Source organism: Clupea harengus, chromosome 19 (genome assembly GCF_900700415.2).
Source record: "Clupea harengus chromosome 19, Ch_v2.0.2, whole genome shotgun sequence".
Taxonomy (NCBI): Eukaryota; Metazoa; Chordata; class Actinopteri; order Clupeiformes; family Clupeidae; genus Clupea; species Clupea harengus.
The window spans coordinates 24,966,639-24,987,573 of record NC_045170.1 but is presented as its reverse complement, the minus strand read 5'-3'; the positions used below and the strand labels follow the sequence as shown (position 1 = coordinate 24,987,573).

Here is a 20,935-nt window from a genome sequence, read left to right as displayed (position 1 = left end):
ATGTCACCACGCCTATATCCAAAATCCACAATAAACAACACACAATAAACGTGGAACAAACGACAAAGTCAAAGATTATTATTAATTATTAGAAGTACATTCTAAATAATAATTATGATTTTAAAATATCATATGAAAAGTAACGTTTACAGTTTCTCTGCTAGTTTTTCTGTAGTCATGCAAAAAGTGTGCCTATCTACCCCTGGCTTGCACTTTTTATGTCTTTCTTTATTGTCTGCCTTATTTTTTAGTTTTTTGGTCAGTGTAATGTCTTTTTTCCATTTTTTGCTTCATTTTCGAAACATTTTAGGCCTACTTTCTGTTAAATTTCACAGATAACAATTTCTCATCACTCGAACAGCTCATCTTTTTGCGTCGTAAGTACTGCTATTTTCTGTCAGCAATTCAGATGTTTCGCCCTCCGACACACAGACATACAAATGAGTGGCAGCAACAACATAGCAACAATCCGTGTTCTTTGAAGCTGAAAGCCATCACTGCGTGAAGGAAACTCTCCAACACCGAACTGGACTTGTCGTCTCAACCCGGTCGTTGCATGGCTAGAGCACGGCAGGACCATGATGGGGCGGGGGTGTTATTAGCTCCACTTGGCTGTGATTGGTCCAAATTCTGTGGCATTTCAAATGGGTGGTGCCTGTGCGTTTGATTGACACTGTGTGTAGGGCTGGTGAGTTTGGTGCTAGCTTGCGGGGTCTGTGCACTGAAGGGTCATCAGGACGGGAGAACTGTGTCACCCACGCTCGCATTTACAGGTACTTCTTTATTCATTTCAGAATGTCACACTTGCGTGATGAACAGGGTTTGGTCTGAGCGCAGATTAAAAGTAGCCTATGAGCGGGAATTATTGAGCACTTTTTTGTGACGTTATACATTGACGTTGCTTTGGCCAGCGTAGCATTATAGCCCCCACCTCTGAAGGCACAGGGGTAGCTGTGGAACTTACAGAGCCATGGCCCCCATAGGCTGCGTTGAAACCTGAGAGATCGTGTTTACTACTTCACAAAGACAAGATTAAAAATTGTGTTTCCTGTACATTCACAAACAGCGCTTTGAATGGATATAAAAAATGGCGCACGTGTGGCTGCATGTCTGTAATTGGCTAACAATCATGCCGCCTTAAGATCTGTTCGCGTGTCCGCACGCGATTGTGTTCTTGTGCCACTCCGTGGAGAAACACTAAGCTTAAAAATGCAATCCGCCGATTCCTGAAGTGCTTTTGGACGAGAGGGCGTGTGTGTTAGGATAAGTTTGGCAAGCTTGTAAAGAAAGCTTTTGGTGAACTTCAGCAATCGATGTTGCCTTGTATTCTGCAGATTGGTGCGATCCTGGTCGGAACAATTACTTTTTTTTCATAATGCAATCTGTCCGATCCAGGAAAGAAGGGTCGAATCTTACTGCAGGGCTCCTTACTGTTTTGAATGTATACCTGTAGAAACAAATGAGCTCAGATCCGAACTGAACGCTCAGCGGTCCTTATGATGAACTGGATTAAAGGGTAGAGTTGCTGTGTACTCACTACCAGGTGGCGCTTGCTGGGGAAACCCCCATCGCCTTAATGACGTATGTTTCCGGGGATCCTAAAGGGAGGGACCTTCGTCGCTTATAGTGGATCATTGGATTTTAGAACCTTCATCTTTGCATTTATTCATCAGACTATTCGACTTCTTCATGGCAGTGTTGGCCTTACAGTCTTTAGCAAAGACACCCATTTTATACATACACAGTAACAATATGAACAGTAAGCAGTTATCAGTCTCTGCTGTCCCAACAGGGCTAATATTTTAAATGAATTAGGGTTTCCTCCGAGCAGCAGGCTAGCCTTATTCTGGACCTATGGACATACCCTGGAGAGGAGACCACCCATGACTGATTTGCCTGAACTGCCCATGCCTCCAAATCAACACGCATCATGTCACTGGTTTTGGATTTTTCATAAAGTTCAGTTCTGTCCTTGCATGTAGCAGTTCATGATTAAATGCCAAAACCGCTCCTGAGTTCTTGAAATCTAAAACCATAACGAAGACCATCAAGGGTAGTAGGGCCGTTTCCTTTGGATCAGGGGAGTGCACCCTTTCTGACCCAGTGCATGTACTTCACTGTACAGTAGATTACTGTGGACAAGGGCATCTGTTAAGCAAATATGGATGCAGTAATAATTTCTTTTCCTCCTTCAAATTCTTCTCAAATTCACATTCATGCATTTCACAATTTCTCTCTCTCCATGCATCCTTTGTAGTCCACTTCGCTCATGTCAAGGTCTTACTTTTGAACTCAAAACACAGCTTCACACACACAAATGTTTGCACGTGCACACACACACACACACACACACACACACACACACACACACACACACACACACACACACACACACACACACACCCTGGAGGAGGGTGCTGGAGAACAACAAACGGTCATGTGATGTGTTATGTCACGCTCTGCTCTTCTGAAATTGCTGAGCAGAGAGACAAAACTGTGAGTCTGTGAGGGAGACGTCAGCGTTTAAAGGAATCACATCATCTCTTCCTCCTCTGCTGCAGGTAGCCCAGTGTCATAGTTTCATCATTACATTGATCATTATCGGCCCTTTCATAAATGCATCACCCAGAGGACCATATTTGCTCAAATGGCCTAATCCTCTTATGCCTGGGCACTGGGCCATGCAGTGTGACCTACATATAGGCGCTGTGGGGCGGGGGGGGGGGGGCAGGGAACATTACCTCCAGACAACTCCCCCCCCCCCCCCCCTCTTCTCCCCCTTCATGTCTCGGATATGCGCGTGTTCGTGTATGAACTGATTGGGTTCACAATGGCCGTCTTTTGGGGTCATTTGGGCGTGTTGGCTCTTCCTTTGACGCTTCCTTACCAGCGCTGCCTCAGACACACACTCAGTCATTTCCAGGCATTCAGAGTGAAAGAGTGAGTGAGTCCGGGAACATGGCTATACCTAAATTTAAACAGGAAGGATAGTGACCTACACACACACACACACACACACACACACACACACACACACAGTATTGCATACAGGTTTGCAACAAGAAACCAGGTGTTTGGAGTCATTACTCTGTATTGTCAGAAATGTAAAACCAGACTGTACTGTATGATCATTTCAGACAGTCAAACACACACACATTTAGTCCTTCAGTCTCATTCAGACAGTTTGAGCAGGCATGTAGATGTGTCACTGCTCAGTCCAAAGTCCTAACTTCCCAAAGTGATCATTAAGTGACGTGTCCTACGCTCCAGTTCCACTCTCTGTATGGCTAATGTGACTTTGTCACTGTGTCTTTTGAGGGAGTGTTCTGTTTCCACCAGCACTACTGTGTGTGGCCCAACACTGAGAATGGCATGGAGATGTTTATAGTGGCTCAAAGGTTCCTAATAATGGCATAGAGATGTTTATAGTGGCTCAAAGGTTCCTAATAATGGCTTGGAGATGTTTATAGTGTCTCAAAGTTTCCTAGGCTGGGGTGTGATTCCTGTCAGGAGTGTGGAACTCCAAAAGTTTGAAGTCATCTGTAAGAGGCCACTCAAATTTACAATTCTTTGAGGTAGCAATCTTTTGGAACCATTGCAGATTCCTTGCGATAGCATTGGTGATACTGTTGCGAACAATGTGCTTGTGAATGATCATCAAGCATCAAGTAAATGTTTTGAAGAGAAGTATTGCCCTGCTGAATATGATTGAACACATGTACAGTGTGCAGTTTTGTAAATGTACATATGTAAGCATCATGTTTCCATCCACACACACAGATGTTGTGAGGGAAGCAGACACACACTGAACCTCTGAGCCTGCATAATCCCTCACACACTCTTTCAGTTCACTGGCTGCTTGGCAACCGACACAGTTGGCTCAACCCCTTCAGTCCTCATCTATTGGTTATAGAGGTGTGTGTGTGTGTGTGTGTGTGTGTATGAAAAGGTAAGGCCAGTGACTTTACCGTGTATGCTTTCATGACTGTGTGTGTGTGTACTTTTGATATTGATCTGAAAAGTGGGGGGAAATTTGACACAGTGGAAGCAGTTGTCACCTCTCCAGAACTGTTAGTGTGTGTGTCTGTGTCTGTGTGTGTGTGTGTGTGTGTGTGTGTGTGTGTGTGTGTGTGTGTGTGTTTGGTATTGCATGTTCTCTGAAGTGGATAATTGGATAAACAGGAGACTGAATGGCTTTGCAGCCATTAACATTCTTTGTTAAAAGTGTGCGCGCACACACGCACACACACTTGGAAACTTTTCTGCACACAGACCCACAGAGTAAATATAGATTTGCAGACATGTAGATCTCAAGTGCATATAGCACACATGCATGAGAGACAGAAACAGACATGCAGATCTGAAGTGCATGGCCTATAGCACACATGCATGAGAGTGAGAGACAGAAACAGACAATGTACATGCAGATCTGAAGTGCATGGCCTATAGCACACATGCATGAGAGTGAGAGACAGAAACAGACAATGTACATGCAGATCTGAAGTGCATGGCCTATAGCACACATGCATGAGAGTGAGAGACAGAAACAGACAATGTACATGCAGATCTGAAGTGCATGGCCTATAGCACACATGCATGAGAGGGAGAGACAGAAAGAGAACCCAAGAGCAAGAGCAAGCAGTGGACACTAATATACTCTAAACCAAGTCCATTCTGTGATCGCCTCTGTGTCTCAGACGCTCATTAGTCACAGTGACTGTGGGAGGGTCAAACATTCACTCATTCACTTACACAGACACACAGAAACACATTCACTTCCATACACACACAGAAACACATTCACTTACATACACACACAGAAACACATTCACTTCCACAGAAACACATTCACTTCCATAGACACACAGACACACATCCACTTCCATACACACACATCCACTTCCATACAAACACATCCACTTACATACACACACAGAAACACATCCACTTCCATAGACACACACAAACACATTCACTTACATACACACACAGAAACACATTCACTTCCATAGACACACAGAAACACATCCACTTCCATAGACACACACAAACACATCCACTTACATAGACACACACAAACACATCCACTTACAAAGAAACACATTCACTTACATAGACACACAGAAACATCCACTTCCATAGACACACAGAAACACATCCACTTACGTACACACACAGAAACACATTCACATTTCACACAGATTGTTAGACTGATGCAACTTAACAGGTACGTCCAAGAAGGGGTTCCATAGAGACACTGTTTGCATGTTTATAATTGTGTGATGAGATTCGCTTGTGTGTGTGTGTGTGTTTATGGGTGTGTGTGTGTAGATCAGCCTCTGAATTGTTGCAGACACAATGAGTCTCTGTCATTTTAGTGATCATGCAAAACAATGGTTGAGATCCCGTTCCAGCCTGTGCAAGGACTGAGTGTGTGTGTGTCGGTGTGTGTGTGTGAGAGTGAGGGAGAGAGGGAACACGGACAGATAAGTGTGTATGTGTCTCTGTATCTTTTCTCTGCTGTAGACTCTCTACTGTCTTGGGGCTTGGGGCACCGGATGATCTGCGCATAGAAGGGCACTGTCTGGCACAGGTGAGTGTGTTTGTGTGTGTGTGTGTGTGTGTGTGTGTGTGTGTGTGTGTGTGTGTGTGTGTGTGTGTGTGTGTGTGTGTGTGTGTGTGTGTGTGTGTGTGTGTGTGTGTGTGTACAGTAACAGAACACTTAGCTAGTAGTGTTTGATGTGTCGGAGTGTTAAAGTCTGTGGTATCACTTAATGGGAGTCAGAATAGAGGTAATTTGCAGGTCGGGAGAGAATGATAATGTGGTATTTCCTTCACAGTTGACGTCCTGCCCAGTAGCGGCCATGATCTCAGGTAGTGGCCACGTTCTTGGCTAATTACATTATTAATTATAGGGAGCGCTTGATGTGCTGGAGGGATCCCTGGTTTGTAAGCCGGTTGCTTTGTCAGGAAGATCTGATTAGCAGATTAGCTTGTTGAGTTAGTTAATTAGTTAGTTTCTTTGGTAAATTGCGTTCATAAGTACATTCATGGTCCTAATTGGGGTCTCACTGAATATACAGAAAAACAGAGGAATCTGCCTATAAATTCACTATGCAGAATTGAATGGCTTATTCTAATTTAGCTTAATGGTCAATCAGTGTTTTGGGATGGATTGGTGCAAGAGCACTTACTACGTGAGGTCAGAAGGTCAGGAGTGGATTAAGAGTCGCTGCTTGAGTTTTGGATGCAGCCCAAGGATTCCCTCCAGCATGTCCTCCATGTAACCCCCCAGAACAGAAGAGTCCATCTTAACTACACATGCAATCAGTCAAATATGGATTCACTAGCTGAACATGGCTGGAGCTAAACAGCACTGATGAAGGTAGCATGAGGATGGTTTTTTTTTTTCTCTCTGATTTGTTTTTCCGGAGATGGATCTAATTGGATCAATCATGTAACCATTAATTAACTCTCAAAACAATAACAAAAGAAAAACATGGGTTAAAAGTTAAAATGCAACAAAAGGGTCCAACCACGTGTGTATCTTTGTGTGTCTGTGTGTCTGCGCGCGCGCGCGTGTGTATGTGTGTATGTGTGTGTGTGTGTGTGTGTGTGTGTGTGTGTGTGTGTGTGTGTGTGTGTGTCTGCGTTCAGCTCCAGACACTGATGGACAGAGGGGGAAATGTGGGTGGGGCCTTGGCATTTAATCTGGGGAGGCAGCGCCTGGAATTTTGTGGGGCTTTTAAAGGAAGATTATAATCCCACTTGGATTTACAGCATGCAAGAGGGGGAGGGGAGTGATGGAGTGATGGAAGGATAGAGAGGGAGGGAGGGAGGGAGGGAGAGGGAGATTAGGGGCACACGGCCAGATCTTCTTAGATCTCATCTGTGCAAGCACACTAGTATAGCAGTATTATTGTCCGCGCTAACCTGTGATCAGTTCTCTCATAACCCCTCCACCTCAACCTCAGGAGCCAATGCACCCAAAACTGATCTTAGACCTGTAGTCATGCCCAGCTGTCCAACAGTAACTTTGGCGTGTCGGGCTGAATATTAGAATAGTTCTGTTTGGCTGTGGTGAAGCAGTGAGGGTTGACACTGATGGACCTGTAGACTGGTGAACTCTGCAGCACGAGGGCTGACACACTGATGTCAATGTACACCATCCATACCATGTATGTGTGGAGAGGGGGGGACCACTGTCACACTCGCTAGTGGTCGCGCTTATATAAGAATCCTTACATAAGGACTGGTCCTACACAGCAAGAGAGGTGTGTGTGTGTGTGTGTGTGTGTGTGTGTGTGTGTGTGTGTGTGTGTGTGTGTGTGTGTGTGTGTGTGTGTGTGTGTGTGTGTGTGTGTGTGTGTGTTGGGGGAGGTAGTATTAAAGGCAGTTTGTAGAGTGGATTTGTGTTCACATCTGTGCAGCCCAGTCGCTATCATCTGTCTCTTCCTTTCTGCTCTTTGTCTGTGGGTCTGTCTCTCTCTCTTTCCCCCTTTCCATTCTTTACTTCTCTCTCTCTTTCCCCCTTTCCATACTTTACTTCTCTCTTCTTTCCCTCCTTTTCTTTCTGTTCGTTTGTCTCTACACTCCATCCTGTGCCTCCTTTACGCAGCCCTTTTTCTATCTCTTTTCAGTCGTAATCTCTTTGCCTTCTATCTACTTCTATCATCCCTCCCTCTCCTCTCTCTCTCTCTCTCTCTCTCTCTCTCTCTCTCTCCGTCTGAGCGCGTGCTGTAGTGTGGCCGGCTGTGCGGTTAGCTGAGGTGTGTGTTGCCGTGGTGAGTGGTCACTGGTCAGCGGTCAGCGGAGCGAGCTCTAGTGTGCGATGGTGCTGGCGCTGGAGCAGAGGCTCACTGATGGAGTGGAGCCCAGTGGGGCGGCCGAGTGTCCCGAGGAGCCCGCCGAGGGGGCGCACGGCGGGGAAGGTGAGTGGGACACGCGGGCGGTCACAGGGGGCGCACGGTGGGGGAGGTGAGTGGCACACGTGGGGGGGTCAGAGGGGCTGGATGTTTGGGAGAAGAGATTTACTCTTCTCCATTTTCCTTTTCCGACGGAGGGCTGGACTTTGGCTTTGAGTTACACTGATCAGGTTTCATTGACTGTGGCTGGTTTTCTGTGTTAAGGTTCAGTGTGGCTGGTTTCTGTGTTAAGGTTCAGTGTGGCTGGTTTCTGTGTTAAGGTTCAGTGTGGCTGGTGTCTGTATTAAGGTTCAGTGTGGTGTGCGGCTGGTTTCTGTGTTACGGTTCAGTGTGGCGTGTGGCTGGGTTTCTGTGTTAAGGTTCAGTGTGGCGTGTGGCTGGGTTTTGTAGTGCTGGAATCATGAAAATATTATCTGGCAACCTGGCATGATCACTTCATTTCATTTCCGGTGTCACGGTCATCACGGTCAGTTGCTCTTTAGAATATACCAGATGTGATTGTTGATTAAATCCCAGCCCATGACATGATCCATTTGGTTGATGAATTGTGTAATATTTACATTAGTCTTCTACAGCAGTTGTGTAACGAGGTGTGATATATGCCATAATTTATGCTTTATCTGAACCTTTTGGCCAACCATTGAGCTGGGTTTATGTTCACAGAGACTTGGGAATTTAGCACGTAGCAGTTGCCAGATATTTTTGGCACTACTGTTGCACATGTCACATGGAGTTACTAGACTCTTAAGGCAGCTGGAGAAGATGGCACTAATGTAGATATGACACAATTATATATACTTATATATGGTCAGTATTTTCAAAGGAGAAAGAATGAAACAAAGGGATCTTTTGATTAAAAGAAATGGGCACTTGGAAAATATTAAGAAATGTTCATGAAACTTCCAAATTTCCTTGGGTAGCATGGCCCTGCCACAACATGTTCTGCTGAATTCATGCACATCACATAAACGCCAATAAAACTGTGTGTAAAGTAGAAAGAGTGACAGTGAATATCTTGAATATCAGTGATATGCATACTAATAAAAATAATCATTTGAAGAGATGGTGTTTGAAAGACAGTGGCCAGACAGTGGATTGAAGTGTGTTTGCCTTCTCTAAAATGTAGGTTTTGAGGAGAGATTTAAAGGATTGTTGATGCTCCCACGTTGTGTTGTGTGTGTGCTCATGTGTCATTACATTGTGCTCAAGAGAGTGCCAATATTACTGTATACTTACAAACACCTCATATTACACATTACTAACTCTAATCTTTGACTAAAACTAAACACTTCATATTACACATTACTAACCCTAATCTTTGACTAAAAGCAAACACCTCATATTACACATTACTAACTCTAATCTTTGACTAAAACTAAACACTTCATATTACACATTACTAACCCTAACCTTCGGCTAAAAGTCTATCTTGTAATTATATGCACTAATATAAGTACTTGGTGCATAATACTTCATTCATTGATAAGCACAGAGTCCTATATGCAGCCACTACTTGAAGAGTTTGTTCTTAGTCATTGTGCACTAATGGTGTATCTTACAACCCAATCCTAGTTAGTATAGACATGATAGTGATAGTCATTGGGCACTAATGGTGTATTTTACAACCCAATCATAGTTAGTATAGTCATGATAGTGATAGTCATTGGGCACTAATGGTGTATTTTACAACCCAATCATAGTTAGTATAGTCATGATGGAGATAGTCTTTGTAAATGTGGGCCATGCTTCTTGGTAGTCTGTGCTTGTCCCTTGCTGAAATGACTGTTCAGTCCCGAACGCTGAACACTGAACACTGTCACAGTGCTTAGATAGGTCCCATACTAGTCCTGTATTGTGAGCCAATGCCTCCCAAAGTCATATAGGGTGGAACCATGGTCTGGTGCTGTTTTGTTGACCGTGATGGACTGTCTGAAGCCTGTGCAGCAAGTAAGCCCCATGGGTCGTGTCTATGCACTACAGAGGTTCAGCCGATGGGTCGTGTCTATGCACTACAGAGGTTCAGCCGATGGGTCGTGTCTATGCACTACAGATGTTCAGCCGATGGGTCGTGTCTATGCACTACAGATGTTCAGCCGATGGGTCGTGTCTATGCACTACAGAGGTTCAGTCGATGGGTCGTGTCTATGCAGTACAGAGGTTCAGTCGATGGACCGATGGTTCATATTTCCTAGGTATTGGAGGCGGAGCCCTGAATTTGGCTGTATATTAAACCTCCATAAGCTCCAATCTCACACGGCAGCAGCAGCAGCAGCAGCAGCATATGCATGAGGGATTTAAAGGGCTTTGGGTTTCCAAATACATCCACACTCCCATCCACAATAACAGCAGCAGCAGCATCAACAAGAAGTTCCTTGATGTCCATAGAGAATCACAGGAACACGCAGAGAACCACGCAGAGAACACGCAGAGAATCACAGGACCACGCAGAGAACCACGCAGAGAACACGCAGAGAATCACAGGACCACGCAGAGAACCACGCAGAGAACACGCAGAGAATCACAGGACCACGCAGAGAACCACGCAGAGAACAGGCAGATAACCGCACAGAGAACACGCAGAAAACACGCAGAGAACACGCAGAGAGAACACGCAGAGAACACGCAGGACCACACAGAGAACACGCAGAGAACACGCAGAGAACACGCAGAGAACTGCATAGAGAACACGCAGAGAACACGCAGGACCACACAGATAACCACACAGAACACGCAGAGAACACGGAGGACCATACAGATAACCGCACAGATAACCGCACAAAGAACACGCAGAGAACACGCAGAGAACACGCAAAGAACACGCAGAGAACCCATCCAACTGTCTCGCCACACAGTTCTACTCATTAAGTAGAGTACAGTTGACAGCCAAGTCATATGTAGAGAGCAGCTTGAAGCATTCACCAGCAGCAGTGAGCTCAGACGGTTGAGGTGTGTGCGTGTGCGTGTGCGTGTGTGTGTGTGTGTGTGCGTGTGTGTCTCAGTCAGTACATGGTTATGTGTGCACAGGCCTGTGACTGAGGACATGTTTGCCTCCATGTGTGTGTGAGTTTCTGACCTGCCCGTCTGTGTCCCCCTGCTCCTCCCCATGTGTGTGTGTGAGTTTCTGACCTGCCCGTCTGTGTCCCCCTGCTCCTCCCCATGTGTGTGTGTGAGTTTCTGACCTGCCCGTCTGTGTCCCCCTGCTCCTCCCCACAGCTATGCAGCAGGTGTTGGAGAACCTGGGCGAGATGCCCACCTCCACCGGAGCCAAAGACCTGGACCTGATCTTCCTGCGCGGGATCATGGAGAGCCCAATCGTACGTTCACTCGCTAAGGTAACACACACACATGAAGAGCCTAGTCAGTGTGCTTAAACCCAAGGTAACATACTCATCTACACACACACACGCTCACAGCCCAGCGGCACGCTAACATGCCCGAATAACAACAGATTAGCAGTTATGTCCGATATGACGGAGATGCAGGGAAATTATACTAAAACTTGATGTAACATCTGCATAGTGCAGTGTGTAAGCTAACCAAGCTTTTTAACTAACATACACATACATTGACACCAACTTATCTTTTGGAAGATATGGACGTTTAAGAACTTTCTACTGACTGAGGTCAACTGTAACTTTAAACTGGGAAGAGTAGCCGATGAGGTGTAAATAGAAATAAACATTGTGAAATGATGGCGTCATGCATTGGATTAATCTGTGTGTGTGTGCGTGTGCGTGTGCGTGTGCGTGTGCGTGTGCGTGTGTGGTGTGTGTGTGTGTGGTTGTGTCTGTGTCTGTGTGTGTGTGTGTGCATGCGCGTGTGTGTGTGTGTGTGTGCGTGTCTGTGTCTGAGTCTGTGACTGTGTGTGTGTGTGTGCGTGTCTGTGTGTGTGTGTGTGTGTGTGTGTGCGCGTGTGTGTGCGCGTGTGCGTGTGTGTGTGTGTGTGTGTGTGCGTGCGTGCGTGCGTGTGTGTGTGTGTGTTTTCACAGGCTCATGAGCGTCTGGAGGACGTGAAGCTGGAGGCTGTGCAGGAGAATAACGTTGAGCTGGTGAATGACATCCTGGGAGACATCAGCGGGCTGACTGTGAATGATGACGGTGCCGCGGAGCTCACCAAAATCCTGCAGGAACCCCACTTCCAGGTAACGAACCCACCGCCGCCACCCTCACCACCCATGTTTTGTTCTCTTTGGCCAACGTGTATCAGTATTGAAAGATGTATAGCATCACTGGCTGTGCATCGTATCATCTTCAGCTCTGGTGATACACGTGTAGCTAGATGGAATGATGGATGAGTGGTGTTCCCTACGGTGCGTGTAGTCTGTGTTCTGTGTGTGTGCTGGGTACGGGACCAATCCTCCTGCCGTTGCAGCTCTCTCTCTTCCTCAGGCCATTAGTGAGCAGAATGGGCCATGAGTGCTTGGGCCGGCGCCGTTGTGTGCCTTTGGCAGCCATCTAATGGTTCTCATCTAATGATCCTCACCTAATGAGCCGCACAGATAAACTGCATTTGGAGAGAGATTCCACAAGAGCATGAGAGTGGGGGGTTCACTCACTATCTGTGTGGTGGAGTGAGTGAATGAGTGAACAAGTGAGTGAGGGAGAGAGTGAGGGAGTGAGGTGAGTGAGTGAGTGGGGGAGTGAGTGAGAGAGTGAGTGAGAGAGAGAGAGAGTGAGTGAGTGAGTGAGTGAATGAGTGAGTGAGGGGGGAGTGAGTGAGTGAGTGAGTGAGTGAGTGTGTGAGTGAGTGAGTGGGGGAGGGAGGGAGTGAGTGAGTGAGTGAGTGAGTGAGTGAGTGAGTGAGTGAGTGAGTGAGTGTGTGAGTGAGTGTGTGAGTGAGTGTGTGAGTGAGTGAGTGAGTGAGTGAGTGAGTGAGTGAGTGAGTGAGTGAGTGAGTGAGTGAGTGTGAGTGAGTGAGTGAGTGAGTGAGTGAGTGAGTGAGGGAGGGAGGAAGGGAGTAAAGGAGGTAGGTGTTATTCAGGTTACTAAGGGTGTGCAGCTGAAGCAGGGAGAACCACAGTAGTGCAGGGCCATTCCTGACTTTGAAGAGTTCAGGAGAGAGAGAGATCGTCTTTAGTTACAGAAGGTGGTTACTGGTTCTACTGGGGGCTCTTTCAAGTGGTGGAGATATTCATGAAATTCTGATCTTTGAAAGATTAGCAACCATTTAAATCTCTAAGAAGGGACACAGGCAATGTGACTGAAGGTACAGGAGCCCAGAGCCTGCTGTTGTTAAATCTTGTCTTCTATCTGATTCTATTAAGACTCTCTGTTCACTCCCTTTCATCCACTCTCTTCCAGTTTCTGCTCATTCTCTTTCATCCTTTCATTCTCTTTCAGTCTCTGTTAAGACTCTGTTCACTCTCTCTTTCAGTCTCTGCTCGAGGCCCACGACATGGTGGCATCTAAGTGCTACGAGGCCCCTCCCCCGCCGGACATGACCAATGAGGCGCTGGTAAACAGTGCTCTCATGCAGGCCGACGCAGTCAGGATGATTGGCATCCGCAAGAAGGCGGGAGAACCTCTGGTGTGTGATTTTTGTGTCTGTATGTATTTAAGTGTGCATGCCTATCTGTGAGATATGGGTGGATTTTATGGGGGTGAAAGCAGAACTGTGATTGGTGTGCTGTGTTCTCTACATCATTGCTGTGTTTCTTCCAAAATTTGAAATGTTTGTGTGCAAGCTTACACAAGCACCTCAATTTTAGATAAGTATGTTTCGTATTTTAATGTGTGTTGTGTGTGTGTGTGTGTGTGTGTGTGTGTGTGTGTGTGTGTGTGTGTGTGTGTTTAGGGTGTGACATTCCGCGTGGAGAAAGATGACCTGGTCATCGCACGGATCCTCCACGGTGGCATGATTGACAGGCAAGGCCTGCTCCATGTAGGTGACATCATAAAGGAAGTGAATGGGAAGGATGTGGGGAATAACCCGACAGAACTGCAGGAGATGCTGAAGGAAATCAGCGGGAGCATCACCCTCAAGATCCTGCCCAGCTACAGAGATGCCCCCGCAGCCCCACAGGTACTGCACACACACACACACACACACACACACACACACACACACACACACACACACACACACACACACACACACACATACACATACACATACACACACACACACACACACACACACACACACACACACGGGTACAAATGCACTTTCTTTTCATGCCTACACACTGTTTTATTCTCAGGAGGAAGTGGCATCATGTCAGATGATGTCCCATAATGCCTTGTGGCAGAAGAAGAGCATCGGGAGTCCTATTAATCACACTTCACATGATATCTGGGGCAGAGACCCTCTCATGCCGTCTGCAGTCATCCATTGTGTCCAGTAGTGATTTCCTCTTCTCACTGAGAGGTCTGCATGGAGCTGCTGTATTATCTAGTTACTAGATTCTAGTACATTTGCCTTTTTGTCACAGATGGCGCCGTTAAAGTCCTAGTTTGTTGTTTTATGGCTCATGCTTGTAAATAGCGTGAACGTGTTTTGATAGTGGGTTTTTTTTAGGGTTGAGTTTTGAGGGATTTGATACTTCTTTGATCGTTGGTTTTTGACACTATTTGACTTCCAGCAGAGTGTTGGCCTAGATCTAGCCATCTGTCTGACTCCAGTGTGGTGCGCGTGGGGTGGGTCCAAGGCAGCTGATAGTCCGTCCTTGTTGCCTCTCTCCCCAGGCTGCTGGAGCACCGCAGTCCCTCGGCATGACACACTCGGACCGCCAGGGTGGTCCCAAGTGTCTGCTGGACTGGTTGTGAAACATATCCAGCAACAAGGTGGCACTGACAAAAAAAAAACCTACTACTGCTTACCTGAGCCCGTGGTATTTCAATACTGTGTTTTTATTATTCGTATAAAGAGCTTGCAAAGCCAGGAGCTGTGTTGCTGGAGTTAGTAGTTCCGCTTCTACTGAACGTGTGGCTGACTGAGGCTGCGCACTGATGTCCCAGTGGTGTTTGAGTGCACTTATGGCTGCCACTATGCTGTATCTCTTTCATGCTGTGATAAAGATATGGAGTAGGGGCGCTGCTGCACCGCTGCCCTCCCGTAGTGCTCTGCTCACAGTGTGAGGTTCTGACCCCAGTGCTGCCGCCCCTCCAGCTCCCCGTCACACCCCGTCACACCCCGTCACACCCCTGACCCACTGCCTGCCTGACCCGCTGGCTCTCACACCCTCCTCTAGCTGCTGCGTTTGCCCACAATGAGACCCACCCAGATTTCTGTTCTGTTGCTTTGATATGTTTTTGGCTAAATGTGCATGTCTACACTTCTGTGGTACTCCGTTAGCCCCGACAGAGCCTCAGAATGTTGTGCTCGTACAAGCTGACGAAGGGCTTTTGTTTCAAAACATCCTGTTTCTGTTTCTCAAGAAAATGGGCACTACTTTGGAACCCCTCTTACTTCCACCTCACAAACCTCGGTTCACTTCCTGGATTTTGTTCTGTTTATATGTACACGCACATAAAGGCACATGCATATTATTTCAATACATGCACCAGCCTGTTATTGTTATTGTTATTGTTATACAAAATGTTGTTGACATAGGAAAGGTCCCCATCCAGGTGACCTGTTAACAGCTAGGCATAAGAGATGTCTTTTCCACGATCAGCTAGGGTTCTTTTGAATGAATGTTTGTCATTCAGTCCCTCCATATCAAGTTGTAATCATTGCCCTTCTCTACCCACAGGTCTATGTGCAGCCTCAATTTGACTACAATCCAGCCAATGACAATCTGATCCCGTGCAGAGAGGCGGGTATAGACTTCAAGCGAGGGGACATCCTACAGATTGTCAACAGGGAGGACCCCAACTGGTGGCAGGTGAGCCCCATCACTGCTCAAACACTTTAGGTGGAGAACTAGTACTGGTGGCTGACAAGACATCACCATTAACCAGTCACTGGTGGAACTGATGTTCTCTCATCATGAGCATGATGATAATAATGATCAAATGATCAGATACTTATTTTCTGCATCAAATACAAATAAAGTCATAAATGTTATAAAATGCAGTTTTCTGGATTTGTTTGTTGATATTCTATTTCTCACTGTTAAAATACACCTACCATTACAATTATAGATCACACATTTGTTTGCAAGTGGCCAAACTTGCGAAATCGGCAGGGGTTCAAATACTTATTTTCCCCACTGTACATGCAGTATGTTAGTGGATCAGGAGAAGAGTGACTGAACTGATCCGATGTGTGTATGATGCCTCTCTCCCTAGGCGTGTCATGTGGTGGGTGGAGCGACAGGTCTGATCCCCAGTCAGTTCCTGGAGGAGAAGAGAAAAGCATTCGTTCCTAAAGACTGGGATGGAGCAGGTAAACACCCTTATGCATACATATACACACTCGGAGACCGCCACACAGAGATATCATGCTGCTATGGTATGAAGCTGTATAGTAGTGTGACCAAGTGATCATTTGGACTGTGTCTATCCTGGCCTCCTAGGTATTCTCTGTGGTACGATCACTGGTAAAAAGAAGAAGAAGATGATGTATCTCACAGCCAGAAATGCAGGTGAGGTGACTCCCAGGTACACAAGGTGGTCTCTTACTCAGGATGCTGCCCCCAGTGGGAAATGAAGAGTTTAATTTGTCATGATCAATTTGTTCTGTGTCATCGGCATCGACCAATAAGATGTTGGTGTTTTTTTCATCCTGGTGTTGTAAGACAGAGGACTGGTAATTGTTGCTTTGGTTGTCTTGTTAGGTAAAGCAGGACTCGATGAATCCATGGATTCATATTTGATAAATCTAAGAACTTGCACTAATCTGTTCTTTTTTTCTTCCACTTCCTGTAATGAAATAAGGATAAAACCGAGATTAGCATTAGCATTAGCATTAGCATTAGCGAACGCCTCGACTCTTGGTGTTTAGATCTCTTTACCATATCAAAGAAATCACCAAAACAGCCTTCTGTCATCTTGAAAATATAGCCAGAATCAAGGGTTTAATGTCCCAAAAAGACCAAGAGAAGCTCGTTCAGGCTTTTTCCAGTTGTACATCCAGTACATCGGCTTCCAGTTGGCTACAGCATAGATTTTAAAGTGCTGCTACTAGTCTATAAATCACTGAATGTTTGGGCCAGAATACATCTCTGATATGCTTCAGAAATCTGCACTGTGGAGGACTCTTGGGTCCATAGACTCCAAACTAAACATGGTGAAGCAGCATTTAGCTGTTAAACAGCTGCCAAGATCTTAGATGTGCCCCAAATGTAGCCATTTTGAAGCCAGGTTAAAAATATTTCTCTTTTCATGTGCCTATGATTAAGCTCTAAAACGTGCATTATATTATTACTGCACTTAACTCTTAATTTAGTCATATTACTATCTTTTAATTATTTACTGTGTACTTACTTTTAATGATTTATTGTCTACACCGTGGAAGGCCCGAATGCAGTGAACCTCACAGGCCAGGCAGTTCTTCAGAGAGAAGCATGCCTTCCACCTCACAGGAGCTCCCCACACCAACTCCTTTGTGTGAAATGTGCTTTATCAATCAACCTGCCTTGCCTCTTATTGTCTGGCCATGTGGCCTTCTCTGTCTTCTCTGGTAGAGTTTGACAGACATGAGTTGCAGATCTATGAGGAAGTTGCAAAGATGCCACCTTTCCAGAGGAAGACCCTGGTTCTGATTGGTGCACAGGGAGTGGGTCGACGCAGCCTGAAGAACCGATTGGTGGTACTGCAACCCGAACGCTTTGGAGCCACAGTACCATGTGAGTACGGAAATACACACACACACACACACACACACACACACATACTATCTATATATGGCTACTGTGTATATGAAGACACACAGGCACACAGTAGCCATATATAGATAGTATATCACATATCACATATATACAGTATGTATTATATATATATATACTATCTATATATATATATATACAGATACAGTAGCCTTCACAAAGAAATGTCTCAACCCATTAAATACACCAGTAAATAGGCCCCCATTGTTTTTCTCTAGCCTCAATGCAGTCAAACTTTAAGCCCAACTCTTCAGAGAGCACCTCCCTTCCTAACTGGGACCTTGACTAGTGCTTAACTTGCACTTCAGCAGTTACATTCCTGCACTTCTTTTTCCTTTCTAGGTCGTTTTTCTATTTCTTATGTAAAGTAGTATTTTTTGTTACACCAGGTTTTTTGTATTGCTCTTAGCTTGACTGTTCTCTCCCTTGTACGTCGCTTTGGATAAAAGCGTCTGCTAAATGACTAAATGTAAATGTAAATGCATCTCTCTCTCTTTCTCGCTCTCTCCCTCTCCCCATGATGTCATGCATTAGTCACATCACGGCGGTCACGTGACGAGGAGCGTGACGGCACCTCCTACCGCTTCGTGTCACGGACAGAAATGGAAATAGACATCCGGGCGGGCCGCTACCTGGAGCACGGCGAGTATGACGGCAACCTGTACGGAACCCAGATGGAGTCCATCCATCAGGTGGTGGAGATGGGCCGAACCTGCATACTGGACGTCAACCCTCAGGTGTGTGTGTGTGTGTGTGTCTGTGTGTGTGTGTGTGTGTGTGTGTGTGTGTGTGCGTGTGTGCGTGTGTGCGTGTGTGTGTGTGTGTGTGTGTGTGTACTGTGTCTTTGCTGCTACTAATAGGGGCAGTTCTCTCAGTCTCAGGGTAACAGCTTGATACCTGTCTCATTTTTCCTCCTACACTATGTCTCTGTCTCTCTCTCTCTCTCTCTCTCTCTCTCTCTCTCTCTCTCTCTCTCTCTCTCTCTCTCTCTCTCTCTCTCAGGCTCTGAAAGTATTAAAGACCTCAGAGTTCATGCCGTATGTTGTGTTTATCGCTGCCCCTGAGTTTGACACGCTGAAAGCTATGCACAAAGCTGTGGTGGACGCTGGAATCACCACCAAGCAACTCACAGTAAGTCCCCATACTACTGACCAAACAAATGATTGAAACCCTTACAAAACTCGTAGCGAGCTTTGCGTTTCCACATGACTGATGAACTGATCTACTAGACTGCTAACTAAGTTTCTGTGTTGGGGAACAAACAGTGAAGCACCACCCTGTTTTCAAGATGCCAGACCAACCAGCCTGCAATGTGGCCTCCTTACACTACATATTCAGACAGCTCAATACTACCATATGAAATAATAGCACCAACTCGACAGACAGTTTGTGCATCTGTGCTGAAATAAAATACACAAATTGAAACATAGGTCTGTTAAACTGCCATCCCTCTCTCTCTCTGCCTGTGTCTCTTTCAGGATGTGGACTTGCGGAAGACGGTGGAGGAGAGTGCACGTATCCAGAGGGCCTACAGTCACTATTTTGATCTGACCATTGTCAATGATAATTTGGACCATGCGTTTGAGAAGCTTCAGGCCGCCGTTGACAAACTGTGCACGGAGCCACAGTGGGTCCCAGTCAATTGGGTTTACTGAGTGTGTCTATACACATGCACATAGTCTCACACACACACACACACACACACGTCACACTGAGGGTGTGTGTGGTTTGTGTAAATACCTCTGGAGAGTGGGGTGGTTGGCGTGTCAGTTTTCCCTTGAGCTGCATGAGAACCATCTGAGCCACTCCTGTGTGAAATGAAATCCCACCCCCTTTTGCATATTCCAACGAAGTGTTATTTTCTACTGAATCTGAAAAATCTTTTATTTATTTTAATATTTGCAACTTTTTATGAGAAAGTATTTCTAATCGCCACAACAAGGAATTCAAAAGGAGAACATTTAAAAGAGAGAAGCTGTATGTTCCGACTCACCTCTGTGTGAGCGTGTGTTTTGGTTTTTGGAGCTTCCTGGACCCAATGCTGATATTTAATGTTTTGTTACTAAAATGGTCACAATAAAGAAATGCATCTTGTAGCTTAATTGATAAAGGGCTTTACTGGAACTGTGAGGAAGTAGGCAAGAACTAAGGCAAAAGAACCAGAGGGGCAGAATGGAGAGAAAGAAAGTTCCTGGACCCGTATAAGATAAATACTTTTTAAAGAACTGTTTACAATGATGTGCTGTAGTTGGTTGCCATGGTGGTGGTTATGCAAGACGAGCTGAAGCACATCGCTGAGACCCTCAGACAACTGTGATAGATCTTCAAACGTCACCTCTATTCTTTGATCCGTTTCTTCTTTCAGAAGGCTGGCGTCCCCTGTGCATGTCTGTGTGTCATTATGACTGCTGTGTTTTGTAGCATTGGTCTCTTTTCTTGTATTGTTTTTATTATGTTGTCAAAAGAACACTATTTGTCACACGAACATCACTTTAGCTTCGAGTTCTAGTCATCAGGTTCTCTTTCCCATGACGCTTTTTATAGTTTTTTTTTAAATGGAACCAAAGTCACCCTGTGTAGGAATCACTCATGTTGTCCTTCTGTTTAGCATATATAATATGTAGATCTTCAGTCTGTGTCACTGGTGAAAATGTCTTTCCCACAATCCTTTGCTGTGTCCTGACCTGTTTGCCAAAGCCGACATGTCCATTAATGTGTTTGTTAAGTAACTGGTTACATTTGTGTTTGTGTCCGTCTTACTGCCCTCACTGGTACTGTAATGATATTATGTATACCTCCGTATACAGCGCAATAAAATAAAATTTTACCCCCTTGAATTGAAGTCATTCCATGAAAATACACACAAAATGTATATAGTCAAAATAACCTAAACCTAAAATATTATCAGATGAAAATACAAGGTACACATGGGTTTGTCTTCCCATATTAACATGCAATTATGTTACAACTATGTAACTAATCTATAGATGGAATGTGTTTCTTCAGAATCCCAGTGGTTTTTGCATACCCAACAGGACCATCTTCAGTTTTGTAGCGCTGAATTTAATTTTTTTTAATCTGTAGACTTGTTCCTGCCCAATCATCAATTGGTGAGGAGGGTTAATCAGTAGCATAATCAAACATGCTTTGAACTTGAGAGAGTGTCAACAGCACACAGACACATGCATACAGAATGTATTTACAGCATCATAACATAAGGTCTGTCCGGTGTCAAACAAG

At 45.4% G+C, this 20,935-nt stretch overlaps 1 protein-coding gene across 7 annotated transcripts; it reads left to right on the top strand.

Moving 5' to 3' along the window:
* The first annotated feature begins 641 nt into the window (after window positions 1-641).
* Window positions 642-20,532, top strand: pals2b (protein associated with LIN7 2, MAGUK family member b). 7 transcript variants are annotated; one of them, XM_031586112.2, is made up of 14 exons: window positions 642-773; window positions 5,527-5,593; window positions 5,841-5,874; window positions 11,139-11,257; window positions 11,915-12,067; window positions 13,300-13,452; window positions 13,720-13,947; window positions 15,620-15,751; window positions 16,158-16,254; window positions 16,385-16,453; window positions 17,495-17,656; window positions 18,230-18,432; window positions 18,698-18,826; window positions 19,174-20,532. In XM_031586112.2, the coding sequence occupies exons 3-14, from the start codon at window positions 5,865-5,867 to the stop codon at window positions 19,348-19,350; spliced, it is 1,632 nt and encodes a 543-aa protein (XP_031441972.1). In that variant the 5' UTR covers window positions 642-773; window positions 5,527-5,593; window positions 5,841-5,864; the 3' UTR covers window positions 19,351-20,532. The 7 variants fall into 7 exon arrangements, with proteins under 7 accessions (XP_031441972.1, XP_031441975.1, XP_031441973.1 ...); XM_031586115.2 differs by lacking the exon at window positions 5,841-5,874 and having other exon boundaries at window positions 643-773; XM_042710633.1 differs by lacking the exon at window positions 5,841-5,874 and having other exon boundaries at window positions 646-773; window positions 11,139-11,239.
* Window positions 20,533-20,935: the final 403 nt, after the last annotated feature.

Coding starts and splice junctions, on each gene's coding strand:
- pals2b (XM_031586110.1), top strand. CDS start 7,832: ATGGTGCTGGCGCTGGAGCAGAGGCTCACTGATGGAGTGGAGCCCAGT. Junction 15,752..16,157: donor AGGACCCCAACTGGTGGCAG/GTGAGCCCCATC, acceptor CTCTCTCCCTAG/GCGTGTCATGTGGTGGGTGG. Junction 16,255..16,384: donor TAAAGACTGGGATGGAGCAG/GTAAACACCCTT, acceptor CTGGCCTCCTAG/GTATTCTCTGTGGTACGATC.